The sequence below is a fragment of the Dasypus novemcinctus genome, chromosome 3 (assembly GCF_030445035.2).
Source record: "Dasypus novemcinctus isolate mDasNov1 chromosome 3, mDasNov1.1.hap2, whole genome shotgun sequence".
Lineage (NCBI taxonomy): Eukaryota > Metazoa > Chordata > Mammalia > Cingulata > Dasypodidae > Dasypus > Dasypus novemcinctus.
The window spans coordinates 164,555,592-164,581,550 of NC_080675.1; the positions used below are offsets into that span (position 1 = coordinate 164,555,592).

Genomic DNA, 25,959 nt, shown 5'->3' on the forward strand with positions numbered 1-25,959 from the left:
TGCTCATGGGCACAGGCTTTGGGGGTTTAGCTTAAACGGCAATATGGAAAATGGGGTGATTTTCTCAGTTTGGTTTTGGGGTTCCCTGCCACGCTGAGGCCAAGCTGGTTGGTCCAACAGCCATCCACCGCTACCCTCGCCAGTTTCTCCTGGTGACTTCCCAGTCTCTGTAAGGAGCACTCTCAACCTCAGACACTTTGACTCTCCTTCCTTTCTTGCTTCTGCAAAGCATACTTCCCGTCATCCCGTACTTTCCACTGCACTCTTCACACCCTGGAACTCTGGATAGAATCTTTCCAAGATTCACAGAAGAATCTTCTAGCTGGTCTTCTACCTCTTCCAGCCTAAAATGCATTTACATTACTCCTCTGTTCAGGCACCTTCAGTGGCTCCCTGTTGCCCAACCTGCCACCCGGGTGTTCCACGATATGGCCCTAACCTTCCTTCTCCATGACTACTCTCTTCTCCAGTGCACACATCGCAACTCGACTTCATCACTCCTTGTTGAACACACTCAACTTCCACCGTCTCCATGCCTTTGTATATGCAATTCTCTGCCTGGAATACTCTCCCTTCTTCCTTATCATCCACATACAAAAATCAAATCCATTCATCAAAGTGACACCTCTCCCATAAAGACTTTCCTAATCCTCCCAACTACCAATAAACCTGCCTGTCTTCTAAATCCCATGACATTTTACTTGCACTTTCCTTCCACTTCTTGATTCCCACCTACCTTGCAGCAGTAACTCCAGAATGTCTAGAGGAGCTTCTTACTCAGCAGCCTGGTTGGAAAGGAAGGCGGGGAGACCTGCCTCGAAGCTACATTTGCACAAGCAACATGTTTTATTGAAAGTGTAGAGAGGGGTGCTGATAAGGATCTCGGAGCTGCTAAGACACCCCCTCCCAACCAGCCACCATCTGATTTGCCCCTCTTTTCTTTCCTCTCACTGGATCACAAGGGCCTTAAGGCAGAGGCTGAGTGTCTCAGGTCAGTGTCAGCCACAGGAACACAATGCCTGACTCGGAGTAAGTGCTAACACCGAACATGTTGGGTTTACTAGAGCAGGACACTTCTAGAGGGCATCCAGCCTGCAGGGAAACACAGCTTCTTCTGGTCCGTGCAAAACAAGTACCTCCCCAGCACCCACTCCTAGCCCGATCAGTGAAACCAAAGGTGGGAGAGTCAGTCCTTCCTTCTTTAATAGGCTCCTAGGAGATCTCCTGACCTGCTTTCCCCTTTCTGCTGCCCTTTTATTTTTACATCTGAATATACACAGAAAACTGGTGGGGGCACCTCTGGGACCCCCATCTAAAGGGACAGCCCCGAATGCCAGTGCTCTGAAGAGTTAAACCAGTTCACACTCGTACTGTTTTGTCAGCTGGGAAGAAAACCCTCAACGATTTCATCACAAATCCACTTTCCGAGGGTGCACTCTCACCCAGCAGGTGCACCCCTTATTTGAAACGCAGAAGAAGACAGTAAATTAAATTGCTCCACACCCCTGTCGCACTGGCTTTCCCCATGCCAGGTATGGAGTGTCGCTAGAGAACCAACCTTCCCTCCCCATGCCAGCTCGCAGCCCCACCATGCCCCACAACGCAGCACCCTTGTGTGCTGCACTGAAGTGCTGGGCATTAACCAGGGTTTCAGGAAGCAGCCTTGAGGGTAGATCGGGCCATTTCCCTCCCCACTAAAGGGAGGAAAATGTTGTCAAGGAGGGAGGAGGGGAGGAAACCCCAGCTCTCCCTCTGCTTTCCTTTATAAATAGGAGGCCAGATTTTAAACTCTGTCCTGGCAATTGTGAACAACAGAGAAAGTAATGTTGAATTAGTCTTGAACTACACTAGACATTCACTCCTCCACTTTGACTCTTTTTCTTATCCTTTAACTCTTGAACCAAAGTTAACCTATTTCCTGTTCATATTCTTAAGGAATCCAGGCCCTTTGCAGTAAGGAAAGACAAGGATTCCCTGGAGCTTTTTACTAGGAATGTTTCTGAGATTGTTGGTTGAAAACACATCCATTTGTTAATTTGCACCCTGAACACACCCCACAGCCTCATTTAACTCTGCAGGCTCATGTGCACGTTCCAAGTGCCTATGCGGGGTTCCAACTTAATCAAGTGCTTAATGAGTAGCATTAATATTCGTTGTCTTCTCGGTGGGTGTCTGCATTCATCAAGGTAAATAGCTGCTGGACTCCTCCACAGCCTGTGGTTGAGCTAAAGTTGTCTGTCTTCATCCTAGACAGTGTACCGTTTGTCCCCCAAGATGGGAAAACACCCTGCTGGGTACTTTTCAAATGCTCAAAACGAGGTGTTTCCACTTATAGATCTGAAAATGCCACATGGTTTGGAAAAGCATAAGCAATCTATTATCAGGGCATTAGTCATTAGTCAGTGAGAGATGCTTAGGTGCTGTGCTAAGTTTTGGGGGGCATTGGAGACACCAGGTGGCCCTGGTTCCTGCCCTCATGTGCTTACAATCTAGTGGGAGAGGCTGACACTGCTGGAAGGGTCACCATAGTGAATGCAGAATTACAGAGTGAGATCCCTACTAAGAAGGAAAGGCAGGATTCTAGAAGAGTCACATTGGAAGGGAGGCTCCCCTAAGGATGTGATGTTGGAACTGAGCTATCGACAGGGAAGGAAGGGTGTGTTTACGGAATGTTAGGGCTGGAAGACACACACAACACACACAAATGGTACAATTCTTCCATTTATAGGTGAGGAAACTGAGGCCCAAGGTCTTGCCCAAAGTCATAGCTCATTACAGACAAAGCCAGAACCAGAAATCAATGATCCCAATACCCAGTCCTTTCCAGCTAAATCAATGGATTTTATTTATATCCCAGGTGTGGATTATCCCAACACATTTGGCCAATAAAACCCAGAATACTGAGTCAAAACCACATCTCTCAAGAAAAGAAGCATAAATAACGATCATGGTTTAATGCCAATGGTAGTTTTTTATTTTTTAAGTCCAAAGAGTTCCCATCATTTCAAAATTCAAGACAGTTCCTTCTGTATGAATGGGAATGTCATAACCTTGTCTAAAATGCACTGGCAAGTTCTGCCAACTGTGCAATGCTTATTTGGCACGAGCTGGGAGCCCAGGTTGCTTTCAGAGTCACCCAGCTGGGTGATTCAGAACTGCACATGGGCTCTCGGTGGCTCTTAGCTGTTTCACAGATTCTAATATAACCAGAGGCCCCTCCCTTGGGCTCCGGAGACCTCGGGGGATTTAACGCCGCTGAGGTGATCGTGTTCTCCCAGTGTGTGCCTGCGCTGCATGCTGAAACATTCTTTAGGAAAGCCGGTCAAAATCCGTTCGCAATATGTGCGCGTACTTGTAAATGAGCAGAACGAAGGTTGTAAAGAATCGCGGCGGAGCACAGCCTGATCCCGAGTTACCGCTGGGGAGTGAGTGCGGGGAGGAGGGGATGCGATATGACCTTCTCACTCTAGATATTGTTGTGTGGTGCAAAATTGCACGCAAGAACGTGTTCGTTTATTACACATTTAATACATATACATTAATATTATTTAAAGAAGAATCTTAAACACAAATAGTATCTCAATAGAACAAAGGTGCATCTCCGCAGATCTCAGACGCGTTTCGCCTGGACGTGAAAAACCTCAGAGTGGCTCCTGATGATCTCCGTGGAACCGACGGTGAAAAATGAGCTCTCCGCTGCATCCCCTCGGGGGATCCCGAAAGTTGGAGGTGGCCGGAGAGTCGCCGCATTTGCAGCCCGCGACCCTCCAAACCATGCGCTTAAAAAACGTGTGGACTTTCCGGCTCGCGCACCGCACCCTCCGCCCCACCCCCCCAGCCCCTCCATCGCTGGTACTGATGCGTGAGGGCGACGCCGCGGCGGGGCGGGGCCAGGCGAGCCTGCACCCCTACGGCCTCTCCCGCCCCCTCCCCGCCAGCCCCGCCCGCGCTCGCCCCCCGCCCGCGCCCCAGGCTCCCGGCCCGCCCCCTCCCCTCCGCGCGCAGACCCACCTCGCGCCAGCGCGCGGCTCTGCAGCTGTCTCCCGAGCGCGGGCTGCGCCGCCGGAGCCGCGGGGCCGGGGCAGCACTGGCCGTTCGTTCCCGGCCCGGCTCCTCCGGGCGCTCGCAGGCATGCAGCCCGGGAGCAGACGGCGCGCCCCGGGGGGCTGCTGAGCGGGCCAGGGCGGCAGGGCGAGCGCCAGCCGAGCCCTCCCACCTCGTCCCGGGCCGACGAGCGGCGCCCGGCACCCCCTCTTCGCCGGCAGCCCCGCCAGCGCCACCCCCCCGCGGGCCTTAAGGGCTCATGCAGCCGCCAAGGTAAGCCCGGGTCGGGAGCTGGGCGGCCGGGGCTGCTGACATCCCCGAGGCGCCGCCGCCACTTGCCCGGGCCACCGCACCGCTTTGGTGCTCCCCCAACCCGCGTCTCGTCTTGCTCCTGACTTGCCCAGATTAGCAGCTCTGCTGCGCCTTGATCGCTTTAGCTCTTGGCAGAAAAGTTTTTGTGGTTTGGTATTTGCTCTCCCCCCCCCCCCCCCCCAAAAATGGTCTCCCCCCGGGCCCGCCGGCAGCGCGCGTGTTTGGGCAGACCCGGCGCACGTCCCTTTCGCGGTGTGTGGACTGCGCGCTCCCTCTCTCCGGCGCTGCCACCTCCTCGTGGGGCTGCCGTTCCGCCCGGCCCGCGGACCCGCGGACAGAGCCAGACACCCGCTTTCCCTCTGGGGAACCCCTTTGGCCCGCGTCGCCGACCAGCTGTGCGGCGGCGGCGCGGCGGCGCGGGGAGGGTAGGGGCTCAGGGAGGTGCGGGACTTGGGTTGAGCGCGAAAGGAGGAGATTCCCGAGCGTCCCGGACGTCTCTGAGCCGACGAGCGCGGCGACGACTCCGATCCTGGCTCGCGCCGTCGCTCATCCCAGGGCGCAGGTCGGGGCAGGGGGACAGGTGTATTGACTGGGAGGCCGGAGTTGGGGACACGCTCGGATGCAATCCTTGAGTGCAGCCTGTCTATATAATTGCATTAGATTTGCCCGGAGGTAGAATCAATTCCCCCAAATTGCGATTTTAATGGGAGCCTGCGAGCTGCTATTACGTGGTGTGGTTTCCGAAGGCGTTGAATTGTGTTTATTTTATTAATTGGGTGTCGTGCGGGCGGGTTAGGGAAAACAGCGCCATCTAGCGGAAGCCGAGAGCTGCGAGTTCCTTTCGGGCCTGGAAGTTGGGTGTTCGCGAAGTGGAAAAAGCAGTTTTCCGTGTACCTTGCAGTCGTGTCGAGCACTAGCGCCCCGACACCCGCAGCTCTGCTAGCCGGTCTTAAGGGACAGAATTGTGGTTCACACTGAGTGGCTCTGTCCCCTCCCGGAACACCGTCACTTTCTACCTCTGACTTTAGTATCCTCTGGCAAAAACCACGTTACTGCCAGAGGAAGATGCCCCTTCCGCGGGCATCTGTTGCAGAGATCTGACCCAGCCATGCGCGGACCTTGCTATCCTCCTGTCCGTCACCGGTGATTTTTCAGGTGACTCTTGAGCCACGACCCCTAGAAGAGATTGTGACCGGAAGGGCAGCTGAAGGAGAGTTTGGGCAGGGGCCTCTTGGCGATCTGGCGGGAAGAAAACCCAGTGTACAGGGCTGGTTGAAAAGAGCATTTTTTGCACTAAGAAGGGGCTTCCTGCTGTCCCGCTACCATGCCAGGTGACAAGCAAGCCCCCGTTGTAAGGAAGGTGAACTCTGAAGAACGGGCTGAGCTTTGCTGCGTGGACAAAGGCTCTGGGTGGGGCGCCCGCACGTCCACCCGGCTCCGCGCTCTCTGTGGGCAGGTTTTGGCTGCCGCCTTCCAGATAATGCTGCCGACGAGCTGGGTTTTCTCTGTGCTGAAGGGCACGTCGGTTGCTTGTGTTGGTTCCATCGCGGTGTTTCGCTTACCCTCCTGTGATGCTCCTAAGCAGTGATGGCGCTGAGTAAGGGCGCCGGAGCCTTTTCTCAAGTGTCCTGCTCCCATCCTTTGCCCACCAAGTGGCAGGCCGAATAGACGGGAAGGATAGTGAGTGGCTTATCCCCCTGAGTCCCTGTGCTGCCTCTCTGTTTGCCTGTGTTTATTAAATAACCAGACCTGTGATGAAAGACAGTCAAAGAGGCGTCTCTGACTTAAGCTAGGAAACCGCTGTCTGCGTTTTCTCTTTACACATCTCCAAGGTGTGCACTGCTGTATCCCCAGTGTGTGTCATAACACAGAACAGAGGCCAGGGGAGTTCCTCTATAATGAGACCCCCTGGCCTGGCTGCTCAGCAGCCCGGTGAGAGGCCAAGGGCAGCCATTCTTAGATGCAAAAGGAAACGTCGTTGGGAATGGGAGCTCTAGAGCCACTCTCCCAGGGAAACGTGCTCACAGAGGTGAAGTGGCGCAGCCAGGGTCTGCTGGGCTAAAGTGCTGTATTCCCTGCCGCCTATGACCAAAGGAATTCCATTCACAGGCTTGCTTTTATCAAGTACAGGTGGCAGGTTTTGGTCACACCTTAAAGCAGGCAGTGTCAGGCATGCGAGGAGAGCCTGGTGCCCGGGGAAGCCGGCCGTGCAGGGGCACTGAGAGGCCACACCCGAGGGCAGCCGAGTGGAAGCAGCAGGGAGTCCTGGACGCCAGCTCTGGCTCTTTGGAATTTATCAGCTCTGAGACCTGAAAAGGCTCTACCCCTTTACAGTTCAGTGTTCTAGAACTTGACCTCTCATATCCCAAAGGTCAGTTCAAAGAATTTAAGGGTCTTGAGGTGTTGCTCCGGCTTTTTAGGAGAGTGCTTTGTTGTTCAAATGATATTTACCATTTGTTCGTTCTTCAAACTGAACTGACCATAAAATTCACCTGACGAAGGGAGGCTCTGAGATTTCCTACCTGTCTGGTATACACCCCATTCAAATGGCAGCTGCCTCTTTTTCTTCTTTGGACTGAATGACAGCTCAATTTCACCTTCCCTCCCCTTTCCAACAGAGCTGCAAAGTGGAAAAAATTAAGGCCTGCCTCGCCAAGCCCACAAGTGTACCTGTAAGTTTAGGGGGAGGCAGAAGTCGGTCTCTTTGGTGACCAAAGAATAAAACTTTTTTTCTTTGAATGCCCGGTTTCTTAGCCAGGTCTGCCCTGCAAGTAGCAAATGCTGTGTCCTCTTAGACCCGAGGAGTCAGGAGGCAGGAATGCCTAGTGAGGTATGAAATGTCAAAATTCTAAGGGCAGGAGGAAGAAGAAATTTTGGAATGTGAGCAGAAATAGACAAAATATATGCAAATATACTTTATAGCCCCATTTTAAAAATGGAAAGTCATGGCTAATCAACCATTATGGAAGTGCCATAAGTAACCGATAAAATTGTTTTATCTAGATTACTGAGATAAAGAAAAAGTCAGGCAGACACCGGTTATGCAGAGGGTAACTACAGAATCTCTGGTTGAGTTTACCTCTCAGCTGAGTTTACCTCTCAATTGTTTGTTGAAAGCAGTGCCACAAGATGCAGAACTTTAAGGAACCAAGATACTGGATTTGCCAGGTCTGAAAATCAGACGAAAATTTGAGAACAAAAGATTCAGTCAACAAGCTGGCAAAATAAGGCTAATTCCAGTGGATTCTGTGTCCTGCACGGGACAAGCAAATACCAGCAGAGAATCTGATTGATAAAGCCCTAAGATTCATCAACTTCTTTCTTCTTGGAATATTATTTAGTAGTTAACATCCATTATAGCTTTGCCCTGCTTCATTTTTCTTCTTTGTGAACTCTCAACAGCAGTGGCAGGCGCACGCTGCTACCAAGTGGCAGCTCAGACATCTTCAGAAGAGGACACAATTTTTGGAATGTCCTTTTTTACCTCAAGTCCCATTTGGTAACCTAGGGGAACACAGAATCTTAAAACAAACGTCTGTGCAGCAGCTTGCCCTGGCTGACAGCAACAATTTGTTCTGTTTCCTATCATTATTCTTCCTCCTTCTGTCTTTATAAAGAAATATTCCACCTAAGCCTTCCAGAAGAGTTTCAATTCCATTACTTTATTCTTAGCATACTTTTCTTGAAGACAATGCTAACAGTTTCTCTCCTCAATAGGTGTTTTGAAGAATGTCTTCCTTGGTGATATCCTCAAAAAAATATTAAGTGGAAATACACACGCACATACATACACACACACACCGCAAGACTTACCCAAGATAAACTCTGTCATAACCATCAGAACTTACCTGTGCTGCCTCACCATCCCTCTTGCTTTGGCTAAGCTCTTGCCTCAACATTGCCCTTTGGCCCAGCTAATAAACAGTTTTCCACCCCTGGAGCTTAGACTTCCCAGAGCTCAAACCCACATCTGTGGCCACCACCCATACCACCCACAGGCCTCCCCCAGAACCCACAGCTGGCCCTAGATGATAAGCATCACCACCGCCTTGGACTCCCAGTCCCGTTCCCTTCTTGCATTTTGCTTTAAATGAACCAATCCTTGACTCTGCCGGAAATCCTGTGACCTCCACCACTGTACCACATCAGGGCACCAGCCCACACGCCTCTCTCGCTGGAGCATCCTCCCTAGCTGTCGTGCTTCCCACATACCCCTCTCTCCCTGGGACTTGTGAGTAAAGATCTATCTTTTCTCAAGTGGTTTCCCAATGTGTCCCGCCTTACCTCCACCAGAACCAAATTTAAATCCAATTGAATTCAAAACGGCCTCCTAGACATTTGTCCTGTTATAAGCCTTGCAGCCACAATAGGGGTACTCTGCTTTAGAATTCACTCTCCCATTAGACGGTTTTTTTCCAGGGCTATTCATTACTATCCTCCCAAATAGAAACTCTGTGCATGTGAAGCCTTAACTTCCTATTCCCAACTCCCAGCCCATTAGACTTTTTTGTTTCCCAACTGATTTGTGCCATGGTTGTCTCTTCCCTCCAGATTGTTTAAAGACCATAATACCAACTTGTCCAAGGCGCTTTCACCAACTTTGATTCTAACACATTAGCTCATCCACTTGGAAGTCTGGAAGGCTTGCTGGCTGATTTTCCCTTGCAGGGATTCCATTACCTGTTCAAATTCTGGCTTTCAAAGAGACTTGCTCAGAAATCATCTGCTGGGCAAATACGGACTCATCTTAGTTACTTAGAGACTTGCAGCCTGGGTGCATATTTAGCTCCTGATGCTGGCATCTGGAAGAATAGATTGCTCCTCCAGGAACTCACCTGTGGGACACTCATGTCTTCCACATCTGATTGTATGCAGTTGCTGGAAAAACACTCAAAATGGCATATTTCATTTTCAGTATCATAAATATTGCAGGTTTTCCTCGAAACATTTGTACCTCAAGAAGAAGAATTTTTGTTTGGAAGTGTTGGTGTATAATGTAGTTTCATTTACATTTAATTAATCTCCTTTATGGAAGGAGATGAAGTATCAATAACAAACAGATTTTTTGTGTGTGTGCCATTGCATTTTCTCAGATGGGTTTCCATTTATCCAAGGGAAGCAGAGCACAAAGAACCACTGAGCTCAGAGGCCAGATTTACCTGTAGACATTTCCAGGTTCATGATTACTTACCCTTACAGGTGCAGCCCTGCTTATAACCCCTCACCGCTGGTCATTTTTGCCCCAGAACACGGGGTTTGTGGAAGTCCCATTTAATTTTTTACACATCGACATCAATCAGTGTAGCCAAAATACAGTTGGTCTCAGAACACTGATTTCAAAATGCGTTCCTTAGTGTCCTGGAGAACACTTGGCTTTGTATCTTTCTGAGTATCTCAAGATAATATGGCAAGGAAAAGCTAGATGTCAAGCTTCTTCTGTGCTGCAAGAGATTTGCATTGCTTTTATTTTTCTCTGCTTAGGAGCATTTTGAGAAAGGCGATCCCTAAACTCCAGCTGTCCGAGGTCATCAGTTGTCAGCAGATGCTTTTGGAGGGGTCTGCTGGACTCCAAGCCTGGAAAAACCAAGAGTCAAGGAAGGCAAATCAAGCCAAAGCCCTCCCTTCCGCAGTCAATGGTAGAGCTCTAGGGGCAGAAGCCCAGCTGATCTTGAATTTGAGATATGTTCTGAATGGCTGGTGGACTGAAGCAACTGCAATGATCTGATACTGTAGATAGATGGATCAAAACAACTTCCTGTTGGGTAATGTTTAGCTATCAGTCAGAGGCTGTTAAGGCCAGGTAGGTACGCTATCAATACTTGAGCGAAAAAAAAATAGCATTTGCCATCCAAAAGAAAGAAAAATAATTCTATCATCTAATTATTTCAATTTCCTAAGTTCTTAAGGGAAAAGGAGTTTTCAGGGAAATAGTTTTACATTTTTGTTTATTCCTGAAAAATAGTATATATCACTACACATATTTCTATTTTTAATGCATGATCCATCATCATACATATGGAGCATATTAGCTGATTGACAGAAAAAGTAGTCCCCAGTGTATCTGAGAATGAACTGTGTGGTTGGTGATAAAAGCACTGAGAGTTGGCATCACAAAGCCTGGGTTTGAGCTCTGCCCTGCCATTTTTATTCTTGGCAACCTCGGAAAAGTCATTCAATCTCCCCGAGTCTCAGTCTCCTCATTAATGAGGTGGAGATGGCTGTGCCCATTATTAGAGTTGTTGAGAGGACTCCAGAGTTATAAGGAAGAGTTTCTCTTCTAATGGGTACTCAACAGGATTTCAGTTGTAACTGATAATGCACATTGAACCCATGCAGAAGTCAAAGTCCCTAGGAGTCCTTCTGGAATTCTGCAGATTTCCCCATTTCCCATCATATGGAGGTTCTAGTAGGCTGTCTGCCGCCTGGTAGACACTCTATTGTTCTTCAAACAACACTCATATCCATGATAAAAAAAAAAACTTATATTAGCAACTACTTATCAATACCCTCTCCAGGCCACGCATCTGTTCTAAGTGGTTTATTGTGGCATTAAGTCATTTAATCCTCACAGCTACCTTCTGAGGCCGTTACAAATGTATGCCCATTCTACAGATGAAATCACCAAGGCCTGGAGAGTCTGTGTTCATTCAGTCGTTTTTAGCCATTGTGCTGTATCGCCATTCTAACATGGAAGTGCAAAAATTCCCTCCGCCTCCAACAAAATGTTTAAATAATGATGGCAGTAGAGGAGAATGTCATAAATTGACACGTTCTTTCTGGATTGGCACTCTTCCTCACTTCCCATCAGCTGGGGATCTTCTCTATTTCAGCTCTGCATTAGCCGTTCTAAACAATTTTGAATTTGATGAATAACTTGGTTATCTCTTCCTCTTGCTAAATGTCTATGGTATGTGTGCTTGGCACCAAAAGTGTTCACTAATCCAAATATTCCAGCCTTCTGCTGGGTTGAGAGAGAGACACAGACTCGCTGTCTGTTCAAACAGTCGCCGTTTGGTGGATAAATGGTTCCAAGCTGGTTCTTCTCCCAAGAACTTACTGGAATAGTGAGAGGTAAACGCTGCATAGTCTGTGGTCCATCACAGGAACTCTGGTACGTGTTGTGTGTGAAGCTGCTTTAAAATGACAGGATGGTACTAAATGCTTTTAAGGTGTGGTTTCAGGTATACAATAGTATTAATGGGGATTATTGCTTAAGAATGGTCATGCTGGCACTCTGAAAACATAAAAATATCAATATCACCCTTCAAATAACATTTCGTACTTGCTCAGCAACATTTTCGCTTGGGGAATACAGAAACATTACAGATGAGGCCCCAGAATGGCTCCTCAGATTCAAGTGTAGGCAAGACCAGTTAGACAGAACCAGCACCAGGTCACGGGATCCCTAGAAACATGGAACTATGGAGCTAGCAGAGCCCCTGGGGCAGCCAGGCCCACGTCTCTGTAGATCAAGAAGCTGAGGGTGCAGAGCTAGGACAGGACTTGCCCAGGCCACAGAGCCAGAGGTGAGACCAGCCCCAAATCCCAGGTTTCTCTTTCCCCATATTCACCACGCTGTCTTGAAAGTCTTGACCTCAGTGTGGACAACTGAGCAATTGGCAGTTGCTTATTGCTGTTCTTACTGTGTGCCCGGAAGGGCACTGGGTTTTGTAGGCAGAAGGATTTGCAAGCTTGTAGAACAGATGGTAGGTGTGGAATAAGAGGTCCAAGAGGAAAGTGGAGCAGGGGGCCTTTTTGTATGAGATCACACGTAATCCCTGAAGGAAGAAACAGGGCAAGTCCCTACCATAAAAAATTTTTAAAAAGTGGCTGCTGCAGGAGCTTGGTGAAGAGCTCAGAGGTCAAGAAGTACAGATGTGAAAAGACAGAAGGAAAGGTATGAATCCATAGAAGAGTGGATCTGGCAATTGTTAGCAGATGATCGGGAAGGTGCCAAACCAGCCAGGCCTGGGGCCCAGGGGAATGCAGAGTAAGAGACAAGGAGGGGAGCCCTTGCTGCTGTTCCAAGCAAGAGAATGAGTGAGGAAGGAGGATGCCTGCAGTGCATGATGGAGTAGGGTTGATAGAGAAAGAGAGAAAGCTGAGAAACTCCAAGGCACCCAGATTTGCCAGCACCCACTCTGTCCCCCAGCCAGGGACCTCAGGCCAGGTACTTCCCTTCTGCAAGGAAGTGTGAGTGAAGGTGAGTTGTCTGACTTTCAAATGAAAAGGGAGAGAATCAATGTCTTTAAATGGAAATCAAAGTCCAAGAAGAGAAGAGGCGATTACGTGGCTTTTTAAATGCACTTGGCATCCCTCACATGGAATGTTTTCTATTTAATTCCGTCTGTACATACATCTGTACGTCATCTTTGGTTAGCAAACTCAACTCTTCTTGGACCACTTAACTTCTGCTGTGGTGGATAGGAACCCAGGAATTTTAGCTGAGAGGGAAAATAAAGTAGGAAGTACCCACTGGGGAGGTGCAGTCAGTCTTTGGCAAAGGAAGTTGCCAGAGAGATAGACAAACTCATTTTATATGTGCTTATGTGCACATGGAAATGTCTGGAAAGGCACGCAAGAAACTGTTAGTACTGATTGCCGCCAGGAAGAGTGACCTGACTTCGTTTAAAGGAAATAGATTTTTTAACATGTGCATGGATTCCTGTTTCAGTTTTTTAAAATAAACCTGAAGCTACGTTAATGGAAACTGAAAGCCTGATAATTCGTTCTCCCAGCCTTTTCTTTAAAAAAAAAAAAAGTCCCTTTTATCTTCCACCACAATAAATACATCCGTGCCTGTCAGCAGGGGTGTACTGCTGGAAAGTTCTGAGAGGGGCCCTCCGTACAGGTGTCCCACGCCAAGCTGGTCCTCCAGGCCATGATTCCTGAGCGTGAATGGAACCGCGGGGCAGTCTGATGTGGCTTGTCTAAGAGGCGAATGACTGAGGTTGTTTCAGACAAGGTGAGTCAGAGGCTAATGAAGAAAGGCACTGTGGGTAATATAGGTGTCACCAAAGCCAACTGCACCCTGGTACTAGAGATGCCGAGTGTGGCTGTGGTCCTGTTTGTTAAAGAAGTCACAGGCAGGGGGTGCAGGTCTCCGGAAACCTCGTGAGGTTAGGAAATGCCTGTGACGATTTCGGTGACGGCGGATGAGGGCACACACAGGGCTTCCCGGGCCACCACGTAAAGCCCTCCTCGGGGCACGCGTCACACTGTGTGGAAATTACTCATCTCTACGTCTCACACCCCCACCGTGCTTCCCAGCGGGGCCACGACTGCTGAGGGGTTCATCTCAGAATCCCCAGCACCAGGCCCAGAGCCCAGCCCCGAAGTGGTTGTCGAATGAGTAAAGCAGAAAGACAATTAAAACATCAAAAAGAATCTGGCTTCGGTGGGGGAAAAAATGTTATTACTCTGATAACACGCATTTACAGACATGTTCGGGATCAACTAAAACCTGCTAATGTGTTTTAAAATCCACATGAAAGAATTCACATAGAAGGTGAGATCCTTCTTCAGTGGTGAAGAGAGCTTTTGGAATATCAGGGGAATGTGTGTTTCACAAAATCGTGGAAAGAATTGGAATAAAGCCTGTAAGTTTTTTTACACAGAATAGGAATCCCTCATGGTGAGGGAGGGAGCCTCTTAGCAACTGAAATGTTCCTCACACACAGGGAGAAAGGAAACCTGTATCCAAACGCTAAGGAAAGCAGATGGGCTGAAAAAGGATTCAAGGAGGACCTAGTAAGAATCAGCGAAATCCACGAGAAAGAGGTTTTTATTGCCAAGGTAGGAAGATTCACCGTTGCTGTTCAAGAAGACACATGGGGGGCAATGTGCTCCTAAATTTCATGGAAATAGGTCAAGGAAGTTCTATAGCCATTTATCCTGGGGACCACGGAGGGGGGGTGATAATCAAGGATGGCAATGATGTCCTTATGGCTAAAATGCACAAATGTCCTTCCACACGGGGCCTGTACCCAAGGGTCTAACCCTGTGCCTCACCCATCCACCTAGCAAGTGTCACTTGTAATAGCCACTTGGATGGGTTATATTCTAAAAGACACATTAAGTGTATTGAGCATGTTTTCAAGTCCCCCTTAACTGCACCAAGCGCGGTACTTTCTGAAAAGGGAACATGAAACCGGAACCTATCTAGTCTCATTCTTCGAGGAGGTAGAAGAAGGCTTGGAGAAGAGAGAGAAACTCAGGGATGAATTATGTTTAGACTTTCAAAATTTCTTCTGACAAATTCCACCCCAAAGGTCATTTCCAACATGAAGTTGCCCCAGAATGTGCGGGTGAATCGTCATGGATCAGAATTGTCCTTAGAGACAGGAAACAAAAACTAGGATACATAGGTACTCTTCTAGATGAATAATTATAAACAGTGGGGATCCCCAAGGATGGCTAGTGCGCCCAGACTTAGTTTAAATTTACATAGATTATCTGAAGGAGAGAATGCTCAGAGGGTTCCAGGCTTGCCGGTGAAATGAAGGCTCTGCAGAGGGAGAGGACAAACAAATGGTGATGAACTTCAGAACAAGACTGTGAGTTAGCCCGAAGATGCTCATTATGCTTTCACAGGGACAAGTCTAAGTTAATGCAGTTAGGAGAACATAATCCAAATGACAAGAAAACAGACTCTGCCCCCATCTGTTTACAGCCTCAAAAGGGGATCTTGGGTTCTTTGCAGAATATTTGTTTGCTGAAGTCTGTGCAGGACCAAGTATTCAGAAAATGCTGAAATGTTTTCAAAAATGGTATTGGAAACCAAGCCAAAAATAATATTCTACCCAGGCTGTTCCCAAACCCGGCAGCTCTGTTACCTTCCCCTGGAGAAGAGGATCTTGGAACTGTAGGAGGATGAGCAAAGTAAACACCCAGATAGCAGGCTTCCACCAGAGGGCTTCTGGGCTGCTTTGCTGTCCTGCAAGGGCTTGGGGTGGAAAGATGAAGCCCTAAAGGTGATATGATCAAAGTCTATAAAAGCTTGAAGGTTATGGAAAGGGTGACTGGCTCATCAAATCTCTGACATCCCAACCTCAGGGTAGCCCCTGAAGTTTGAAAGAGGAACTGGGGAGTTAAATTTAAGAGAAGGATTGGTTCCCAGTTTAAGCCATTCATTTCCTCAAGATATGGTACAGGGGAAACGGACTTTGGCCCAGTGGTTAGGGCGTCCGTCTACCACATGGGAGGTCCGCGGTTCAAACCCCGGGCCTCCTTGACCCGTGTGGAGCTGGCCCATGCGCAGTGCTGATGCGCGCAAGGAGTGCCGTGCCCCGCAAGGGTGTCCCCCGCGTGGGGGAGCCCCACGCGCAAGGAGTGCGCCCGTGAGGAAAGCCGCCCAGCGTGAAAAGAAAGTGCAGCCTGCCCAGGAATGGCGCCGCCCACACTTCCCGTGCCGCTGACGACAACAGAAGCGGACAAAGAAACAAGAAGCAGCAAATAGACACCAAGAACAGACAACCAGGGGAGGGGGGAAATTAAATAAATAAATCTTTAAAAAAAAAAAAAAAGATATGGTACAGGAACTGACAGAGGGGTGGGGGGTACTCAAGAAGTTTCACCATAGTCTTGGTCAACGAATGAATAATGGATTAAGAGCCACTTGGTGCCACATCCCTGCACAACTGAGGTGGGCAGAAATCCTTCTTGGGACCAGTGTTGGCCCATTAGCTTTCTTCATATTAGTCAAGGGTCTGTTAATGCAAATGAGAGAAATCTAACTCAAAGGAGTTTAAGCAAACAAAGGAATTTTGTTGGCTTGTGTAGCTGGAACAGGCACTGGGGTAGCTCAGAGAAGAGCTTCAGGGGGGGTGGCTTGTGGAGGATTAGCCCTGAAAATCTCCATCAGGCCCCTCAGCTCTCCAGGTACAATGCAGCTTAGGTTAAAAAAACAAAAACAAAAAAAACACGGTATGCCAGCTTCACGAATGCAGCTTCAACCCTGGACACTCAAAACAGATTGTTAAGTGACCCGTTTGGCCTTGACTTTAAGCCCCATGGAATAAGCTGATGGACTCAGTCTGGGTGTTGTGAACAGCCAGGGTTCTGATGGAGGGAGGAGGATGAGGGCCGTAGATTGGTAGAACTCGTGAACCTGATGGTGCCCTACACATTTGTGGCCTGGGGAAGTGCATGAAAAATACTGATGCCCAGGCCCCAGCCCTAGAGATTCAGATTCAGCTCCCTAGCGGTCTCCCAAAAAAACAAATCCCTTCCCTTTTTGAGGCTTCGGGTAGGACTCCCTCCCACGTGCTCATGCCACATTCTAGTCGCGCTCGCCCTGGCCCTTTGCAGCCTTTCTCCCTTTTCCTCCAGCCTCCCCCGCTCGCCTGGGAAAACACCCCTCTGCTCTGCTGGTCTTAGACAGGGTCAAGAGCCCTGGCGCCTGTGCACGGTGCCTGCCCCACCAGAGTCTGGGGTGCGCTTATTGAAATGAGGGCAAAGGTATTTGTCTTGCCTTGATGGTAAGCCCAGTGTAGACTTGCTCACCATCATGGGAATGACTGGCCCAGGGCACACCAAGCACGGGTTTGGAATGCTCCGCTCTGCCGTTTACCGGCCAGTGATCAGGGGAGTGCTTAGGCGCTCTCAGCCTCAGTTTCCTCATTTGTAAAATGAGGATGGTAAGCGAACCTACTTTAGTTTAGAGTGTTTGAAATGTAACGTGCTCAGCCAGCGCCTGACACAATAGCCATTATTACTGGCATTTATTTCTGTAAATGAATCCTTCAAGACTTCACGAAGATGACCTTTTTGGCAAAGCCCCCACTGAACAATTAGTCGCTCAGTCGCTCCCGACCTCTCCTTTACAGTTCATCTTCCCCTTATCAGTTTCTACCAGCCACTCAAAGATAGAGGACAGGTCATTTATTCCTTTTTTTTTTCAAGATTTATTTTTTATTTATTTCTCCTCTTCCCACCTCTGCCCGCCCGTTGTCTGCTCTCTGTGTCCACTCGCTGTGTGTTCTTCTGTGTCCACTTGTATTGTCAGCTGCACCAGAAATCTCTCTTTTTATTGCATCATCTTGCTGTGTCAGCTCTCCATGTGTGTGGCACCATTCCTGGGCATGCTGCACTTTTCTCGCACAGGGCAGTTCTCCTTACGGGGTGCACTCCTTGTGTGTGGGACTCCCCTATGCGGGGGACACCCCTGCGTGGCACGGCACTCCTTGTGTGCATCAGCATTGCATATGGGCCAGCTCCACAAGGGTCAGGAGACCCTGGGTTTGAACCATCGACCTCCCATATGGTAGGTGGACGCTCTATCAGTTGAGCCAAATCTGCTTTCATCGTTTATTTCTTTATTGCCCCAGGGACTAGCACAATATAGGGTAAGCAACAGGTGCTAAATAAATGTTTATTGACTCATGGCTTGGGCCCTAGATTTAGGAACACCTGTTCGTACCCTGAGGCTGGCAAAGCTGGAGTTCCTGCTGAGCCAGGCCAGTGGGAGGCCTTGGGAATTCTGCAGAACCTTCTTTTCTGAGGCCTTCACTGTGCATGCCCAGTGCCCCCATCCTGAAGGGGGAGGGTGGTCGGCAGTGGGGCCTCCATAAGCGGGGGGAGGGGGGAGCAAAGATCATGCATGAGTAAAGCTGCAATCCAGGGGAGAAAGTGTACGTGGTCCAACTCCAAGGGGCTATTCCTTTGAACTCAGTTACACTTTAAGTGCTTTCTTATGGCCAGTGAGATCTGCGTTCCAAAACCCAGCGTTTTCAGAACTTCTCATTCCTCCGTTGAGCTGGGGAGTTAGTTAGCTGGTTGGTTTGGCCAGTATAGACAGATTCCTCAAGATCAACATAACCCTATACTGCTCTATTTTGGGCTGGATTCCTCCTGATAGTCTAAACTGTGTAATGGCCAAATCCCCACTTTGGGGATCCAAATGCAGCCTCGATTAACACATATTCTCGTCTTGAGAAGAGAAAAGCCACTTTCCATCCCTTTCCCGGAATATTTGCTTACGGCATGAGACTTGGATCTCTCCCCCAAATGGCAGCCAGTCTCCCCTAGCAGGGGCGCTGGGGACCCCCGTAGCCCAGTGCAGTTCCTCAGTTGTATTTGATGCAGTTCTAGGCTGATGATATTGTCACCATGACACTTATAGGTGATGAAACTGAGGTGTAGAGTCTTGCCAAAAGTCCAGTCTTGGGCCAGAACAGTGCTGGAAGGACCCCGGCCTCCCTGGCTCCTGAGCCTGGAGATGCTGCTGCAGTGGTGGTGGCTGCTGGGAATGCTAATGGACCCATTCCGTCTCCTCAGCAAGGGGCTTTACAACTAGCTCCTGAAAGGCAGAGCCAATGAATGGTGTCAACTGGTAGACCTCAAAGGTGGCGAGGCCTGGGGTGCCTGGCAGTAATCTTTCTTGGCGTGTGCTTCCATGGGCCAGGGGTGCTGCAGGACTGGCCTGCTGTCCTGTGATTCTGCAGGGTATGTTGTTAGGAGTCTGGCCCATGGACTGCCAAGCTTGAAATGAATGCCCCTTTGAGACTGGATTTTTTTTTTTTTAAGTAATTTTGTAGTTGTCTTTATTTTTTTTTTTATTGATTTTGTAAAAATATTACATTAAAAAAACAATATGAGGTCCCATTCAACCCCACCACCCCCACCCCACCACTCCCCCCCCAGCAACACTCACTCCCATCATCATGATACATCCATTGCATTTGGTAAGTACCTCTCTGGGCATCTCTGCACCTCATGGTCAATGGTCCACATCATGGCCCATACTCTCCCACATTCCATCTAGTGGGCCCTGGGAAGATTTACAATGTCCGGTGATTGCCCCTGCAGCACCATCCAGGGCAACTCTAAGTCCCAAAGGGGCCTCCACATCTCATCTCTTCCTGCCGTTCCCCATACCCATATCAGCCACCATGTCCACTTTTCCCACTCCACTCCAATGCCACCTTTTCTCTGTGGACCTTGGATTGGTTATGTCCATGGCATGAGACTGGATTTTGAGTTGGGATGGGCTTTCCCAGGCAAACCTGTAGCGTTTGGCAAACCCGTGCCTAAAATGAACCCCAGTTTGGGGGGACAAGAATTAGACAGAGCCTGTTGTTCTTCGACCTAAATCTTGAAGGGAATACAGCAGCACCCCAACTGTAAAAGAGAGCATTTGCCCAGGGGCATTTTGACAGCAGCAAACAACAGCTTCCTGTTGCCCCACTGCAGACTTTGCTGGTGGAGGCAAAGGCCCCCTGCCCAGAGTTGTCACTTTGCAGTCCAGGCCCTTCTTCCCCTGCCCCAAAGCCTGCTTTTCCGACACTCCCCCTCCTGGCAGGCTGAGTCCTAAATGCAGAGCCAGCGCTGCAGCCTGTGTGGCCTTCAGCAAGTGAGGGCTGCCATCGCGCTTAAAAGAAACATCTAAATTGGATAAAAACCCAGAATTTTTTTTTTCCTCAAAGAACCAGATGGGTAGGCTAGGGAGTGAGGTGAGGGGGGCTGAGGGAGGAATTAGTTTGACTAAAAACACTTGCTCCAGCCTATTTGTGTTTTATCCAAAAGATGTTTCTCGGGAAGTTATCAGTCCCGGAAATATGCCAACCCCGGTAAGTTACCAGTCCCAGAAACATGCCAACCCCGGTAAGAGCGCTGCAGGGCCCGGGAAGTCTTGGGAAGGAGACGTTTTTGTGTTGGAAAAATACGCGACCGCGTTAGGAGAGGTCACCACCCAGATACCCTCCCGGGAGCGGCCTTGCAGCTCGCGCCCGGGCAGCTCCAGGTGGCAGGGCCCTGTGCGCCGCGGGGACCTCCGGGTCCACCCCTCCTTCGCGACGGCAGCTCGGCCCTGCGGCCGCGTAGTCAGGCCCGCAGAGCCCCGCGCTCGGGGAGAACTAAGACCCGTCAAGTACTCGAGACGCAGGGGGCTGCTCGGCTAGGATGCTAGAGGCGGCCAGAGCCCAGGCGGGTGGGCGGCCCGGGGTCACGGCGGGCGGGAGCTGCGAGGCGCATTAGTGGCGGAGATCCAGCGGGCCATCCCGCCCAGCCCCGGACAACTCGGAAGCGGATTTTTTTCAGCCAGGGAACTGTCCCGAGGACACATCTGAATGAGAAAATTGAGCCAGGGGGTGTCGGGGGCGGCCTCGGGACGTCAGTACGGTTGGAAAGAAGGGCTGGGGCTCATCTCCAAGCACAATTTCTACTTGGACTGTAGATTTATGGGGTGGGTTTAGGGGGGCGCGCTGCTGCCCTTTGCGCCCTGAGGCCTGGCGGTCCCGGGAGACTGGACCTGCGGGGCACCCGCAGCGCTGGGGTCGGGGAGCCGGGGCGCGCGCCCACTGCCGGGCTTCCCGCGGTGCGCCGGGCGAGCGCAGCAGCCGGGCCGCCTGGGTCCCCGCCCGGCCGCCTCCCCCAGCGGGCCGCGCTGAAACCCGAGCGAGAAGGGGCGGGCCCGCGTCGACATTGGCAGGGACCCGAGTGATGGATGGCGAGGGAGGGGCGCGCAGGGGGCGGGCGGAGAGGGCGGGGCGCTCCGGGCGCCCGCGGCCGAGGTGGACCGAGCCTCCCGGCTCGCTGCTCCCGCCGGCGGAGCGAAGCTGCCCTCTCTCCGCTGCGTGATTTATTTACTTCTTTTTTTTCTTCTAAACTCTTCTTCCAGGGAGAGGCTAGTGGTAACAGGCCGAGCTGGATGGATGGGTATGGGGAGAGGGGCAGGACCTTCAGCCCTGGGATTCTGGCCGACCCTCGCCTTCCTTCTCTGCAGCTTCCCCGCAGGTAAGGCACTGCCCCTGGCCCGCGCAGGCGAGCGCCCCGGGCCCGCTCCCCGGCCTCCGCAGCCCTGCGCCACAGGTCCGCGAGCGAGTCGCGACTGAAGTTTGCCGGCTCCCCTCGGGCCCTCGCCTCGCATTTCCACGGGTCTTTGTTTCTCCCCGCGCCCCGCAGAAGAGGGACGGATGCCAGTGGGGACCGGGGAAGGGACTGGACCCAGGCTGCAGCGAGAAGCAGCCTGGCGGGGAGGTTTCACTGGCCGGGGGCGCCACCCCCTCCCTCCTTCCGAGAAAGGGGGTGCCAGGTCCCGTTGGAGGGGACACGGACTCGGTGCTGGGGACACTTTCTCCAGCTCTTCACCCACCAGTTTGCAAACCTGCCGATGCCCAGGTGTGGAGCGGGGCGGGCGGGGTGGTCCCTGATGTCCCGGCGGAGTCCCCGACGCCCGGTGCTCGGGGACCGTCCCGCTCCCCCGCGGAAGCCCACGGACCCGGCTCCAAGGAGCCTGTAGTCCTATTTGCTAACATTCCGCGTCGCCCCCTGTTTGTTTTTATTGTGTCAGAAAGGGAGAGAATTTCAGAATTAAAGCTGAAAAAGCCCATCTGTTTCCAATGAATCCCCCATAGTTTTTCACAATGTTTTTGGCAGATCGCTGCTTTCAAATTCCTCGGAGCCCGGACCTCTTGTTTTTGTTGGGGGAAGGGAGACCAAGTCCACAGAGAAGCATTTGTTCCTTCCCAAACGCTCCAGTTTCTTTACTTCCCACCCCCCCCCCCTTTGGGGCGGGGGGGGGGGGGGGGGAGAGGCACGGAACTTAAATCCCTGGTCTGTTTTCTTTATAATGTTTCGTAAAACTTTTATTTCATTTTTGCCATAGGCCGCCCACAGCCTGAGAACGCCAGTTAAGCTCTTTATACTCATTTTTCTCTTGCTGAAAATACAAATAAACACCGTGTCACGGGCCAAATGGGCCCCGTTGCGAGGCGCGATCTCCCGGCGCTTTCCATTGTGTGGTGGGGTTCAGAGGTGTCCTTTTGCAAAACGTCGGGCTTGGGCGAGCGCGGCCGCTGCTGGACCCGGATCCGCAGCCCCCGCGCGCACCCCAGCTTTGCAAGGAAGGGCTTGAGTTGGACTCGAATTGGGTTGTTTTGTTTTGCTCCTCAGCCAACTGGGTTTCAAGGAACTGGCAGAACTGGGCAGTGCGGGCTCGGCCTCGCTGAGAGTTGGGGCTCCGGGAGGGCGGACCGTGCAGGCAGCGGTGGCGAGACACTCATCAGTTTACCCTCTCTTCCCAGGCAAGCCCCCAGCCCCCAGCGCCCGCGCACCCCGCAGCTGCTCGCCCTAGGGGCGGCCAGGAGAGCCGCAGCCTGCTCCCAGCCCTGGACTCCACTGAGCAGCGCCCCCAAAGAGCTCTCGGGTCCATGCACCCTTGCCCTGGCTTAATCAAAGCTCCACGGAGGCCGAGGAGCAGGGCCCGCCCACCCACTCCTTTCAAAAGGCGTATTTCCCACCCACAGAAGGGTCGACCTAAAGACTGAATTTAGTTCCCGCCCAGTAATGAAATAAAATTAAAATCACCCTCCTCCTTATAAAGAAGGCCCCCTTCCAGAGAAGCAGTTTGCAATTTGTGTTCCTCTCAGTTTGGTCCAGATAAAGATCCAGCCCATTGGAAGTTTTATCAGATGGGTTGATAAATGGCTTTTGTCTCTTGGCTTCAGTGGGGGATGTGATCTCAGCTTCAAGCTGAAATTGAGAAGGGGGGCTTAGAGGCCGTTAAAACAACACCTTACCGCTCTTAAAGTGGCAGCATTTGTTAACTGCTTGGGCTGGAGGGAGGAAGGGAAGGGCCGGCCGAAGGTACTGGACCCCGGATGGAGCTGGATGGCTTGGTTGGTGGTGGTTCTGTTTTTTCTCAATCCACTTCTCCCCCTTAAAAACGTTTTTTAATCTTATTTTAAAGTATCCCGGCATAGGCTGAGGAAAACTGGTGAGTTATATAATTCACAACCCAAATTCCATCACTTTTTGTTTCCAAGAAACCCATTTCTTTTTGGCGTGGAGGCTGGTAACTAAAACCTGGCAGATAAAGCAGATAGCTGCCAGGCTCTCCTGCCAACTGGCTAATGTTTCTTCTAATTTGAGGCCTTGACAGCTGCATTTAGTCAAAATTGCCCACCTTACTGAAAACTGAGCTTCTAGCATCCCAAAGCTAAATAAACCGGGGCTCCGAGACTTGTGTTTTCCAGAAGCCTGGGTCAAAAGGCAGTTTCTTAAGAGAAGAAGGGGGTGATTTCTACAACAAAGGGGCGGACTGTCATATCCTTTGACAGGTTGGCCCTGGAGAGGGGCCACTGTGGAATGTCTGAGAAACTGCAGGTCTCTGATGGAGAGCAAAGAGCAGGGTGGGAGATAGAGCAAGGGGAAGGAAAGAAAGCACTTGCCCGGGCAAGGCACAGTGACCCGGTCAAGGGCCCTGTGTGTTGCTGCTCTGCCATAGAGGACAGGTGGAAACGGCCCAAAGAAGAAAGCCGAGATTTGTTCCATGCAAATAAACTTGAACGGCTGCCAGGAGTAAACCCGTAGGGGTGCAAATTAAATTGGACATAGTTATGTGGAGAGAGATGCCTTAACCTCTGCTAGACTGAGAGCGCTGGTGTTTTTTTGAGTGTTTTTATTTATTCCTTCAATGTGTGCGGCGCCCCTGCTGTGTTGCAGACTCGAGTGATAGCATTTGGGGCCCACATCTCAGCCAGGTCTAGAAAAAAGGCTGTGGGGCCGCAAGGGTGTCTGCTTGGGCGGTGCTGTGAGTACAGAGACAGGGACAGGAGTGACCACATCTTCCCTGGAGGGGAGTCCAGAAGAGACATCTCCAAAGAGCCTTCAACAAGTAGCATCTTCTGTAAAACAGGGTTTATAGATAATTTTTAAATGTTTAAACTGTTGTGACTTATTAAAACACATGAGTTAAGAGAAACCTATGAAAGGTCTATGTTTCGGACACGTTGACGTGCTTCCTGATAACAGCATGCCGATGCTGTACTTCAGCTCAGTGGTTCTCCAAGTGTATTCCCCAGGGAACTACTAGAAATACAAATTCTGAGACCCTGCAGTCTACTTTAGCAGGCCCAACAGGGAAGATTCCAGTGCCTGCTTAAGTTTGAGGACCACTGCTCAGAGAGTTGTCTTCCCTTTACCTTTAAACTGCAGCTGTTTTAGAAGCGGTGGTCCTAGGGCTCGGTGGGGAAAGTAAAATTGGGGAAACCGGCCCCCTCGGCGGTGACCAATGTTTGTCATCAGAGCTGCTGGCCAGAAATGTGCAAGGAAGTTGATCTCTCCACATCATTGGTCCCCCAGTAGAGCTTCGTGTCTCAGAGAAAGAAATGATGTCCATTTGCAAGAGCCAGATACTGGCAGAGCCAGTGGGCGGGCCTGCTGTGTGCAGCCAGGGCTCTGCGGGGAGCTGGCTAGGCAGGGCCTCGGCTCCCTGGCAGAGCAGGGATGAGAAGCCCCTGCCGGGGCTGGCCCCATAGTCACTGGGGAGTAGGGAGAGGATCTCCTGATCTTCTGGTTTGAATGGGGAGACCTCCCTGCAAGGCTGAAGTTGCTAGCCGTCATCCTGGTGCTCAAAGGAGCGTGGAGAGAGCTGACCCAGAGGTTACTGGTCGTCGATCAGTCCACTAGAGATGGGGAAGAGGGGTCCTGGGACCTGGTGGGGGGGGAGGGTGGCGGAGGGCACCAGTTTACATGTTGGAGGGACAGGTGGCTCCTGCTAAAAATCCTACTTTGCGTGAAATGTGCCAAGTCTAGAACGGAACAGAGAACCCCGACTCGATGTGAATTCAGTTGAGTGCCGATCAGATGGCATGAGGCTTTCGTGATTGGCTAAACTCGATCTGCCTGAGATGGAAACCCTGTTTTTTCTAGGGTGACCAACGCATACGCGTTTACCTGGAACTTAGCTGAAAATAAAGACCCAGGCACGCCAGGGTCCTTCCCTGCCTGCCCCTCGACTAGTGTTGGCCCGTGTCTGTCAGGGTCCCACCGCCCAGAACCGTGAAGCCCAGTGTGAAGGGGCCTTCACTGTGGCCCCCTCTCTGGGGCTGGGGGTTCTTCCTCCCTCTTGTCCTTTGGGGACTGCAGCTGCTGAGAGACCTGAGACACTTGCCCAGTGGATCACTCTAAAACTCCTGCTTGGGGACTCGCAGCTCCTGGGGACCCTCTGGAGCATTTCCACTGGTCCCAGGTCCCTCGTCTCCCCTGGCCTCCCCAAATTTCATCACCACACCCCACCTTCCCATGGGTAGCCCCCAGGGTTCCCAGTTTGGAACGGAATGGCTGCCACCCACCCTCTTGATCAGGGCCCAGGTTCTGCGGTCCAGGTGGTGTCCTTGGCTGGTGCCACGTGTCCTCCAGTCCCATTTGCTTCATAGGTCTTGGGGTTTTGTCCTCTTCGAAATCACCAGTTCAGTTTTCTGCTTTTTTATGCTCTTTTCCACCCACCCCTAGTACACCTGGGCACGATCCTGGGGACAAAGCATCCTTATTTTTAACTGTTTTTATTTTTGTTTTGTGCTCATTGTACAGAGACGACAGGGTTCCCCCCTCCCCAGATACCCTCTTTTTTTTTCAATGTAATATTCTTATTATAAATATAATACTCATTTTTAAATCTAAAAGCCAAAAAGGAGAAATAAGGAAAAAATACCTGAAATCCAGTCTCTCATAGATAACCATTATAATCAACATTTCATGAAGTCCTCCCAGATAATAATACTTTGATATTGTTCTCTCTAAAGTATGACACTTTGAAGGAGATTAATTTCAAAAGCGCTTCCATTTATTGAATGGCCACAGTGTACCAGGCATTCATCTCAG

General features: G+C 50.8%; 1 protein-coding gene across 1 annotated transcript in view; it reads left to right on the top strand.

Annotated features, from left to right (window-relative positions):
* Positions 1-4,010: 4,010 nt before the first annotated feature.
* RGMA (repulsive guidance molecule BMP co-receptor a) overlaps positions 4,011-25,959 on the top strand; it is a 44,487-nt gene continuing 22,538 nt past the window's right edge. The window contains exons 1-2 of the mRNA XM_058294645.2: positions 4,011-4,317; positions 20,975-21,090. Coding sequence (XP_058150628.1) covers positions 4,304-4,317; positions 20,975-21,090 — 130 coding nt within the window. The 5' untranslated portion in view covers positions 4,011-4,303. The remainder of the gene's footprint in view (positions 4,318-20,974; positions 21,091-25,959) is intronic.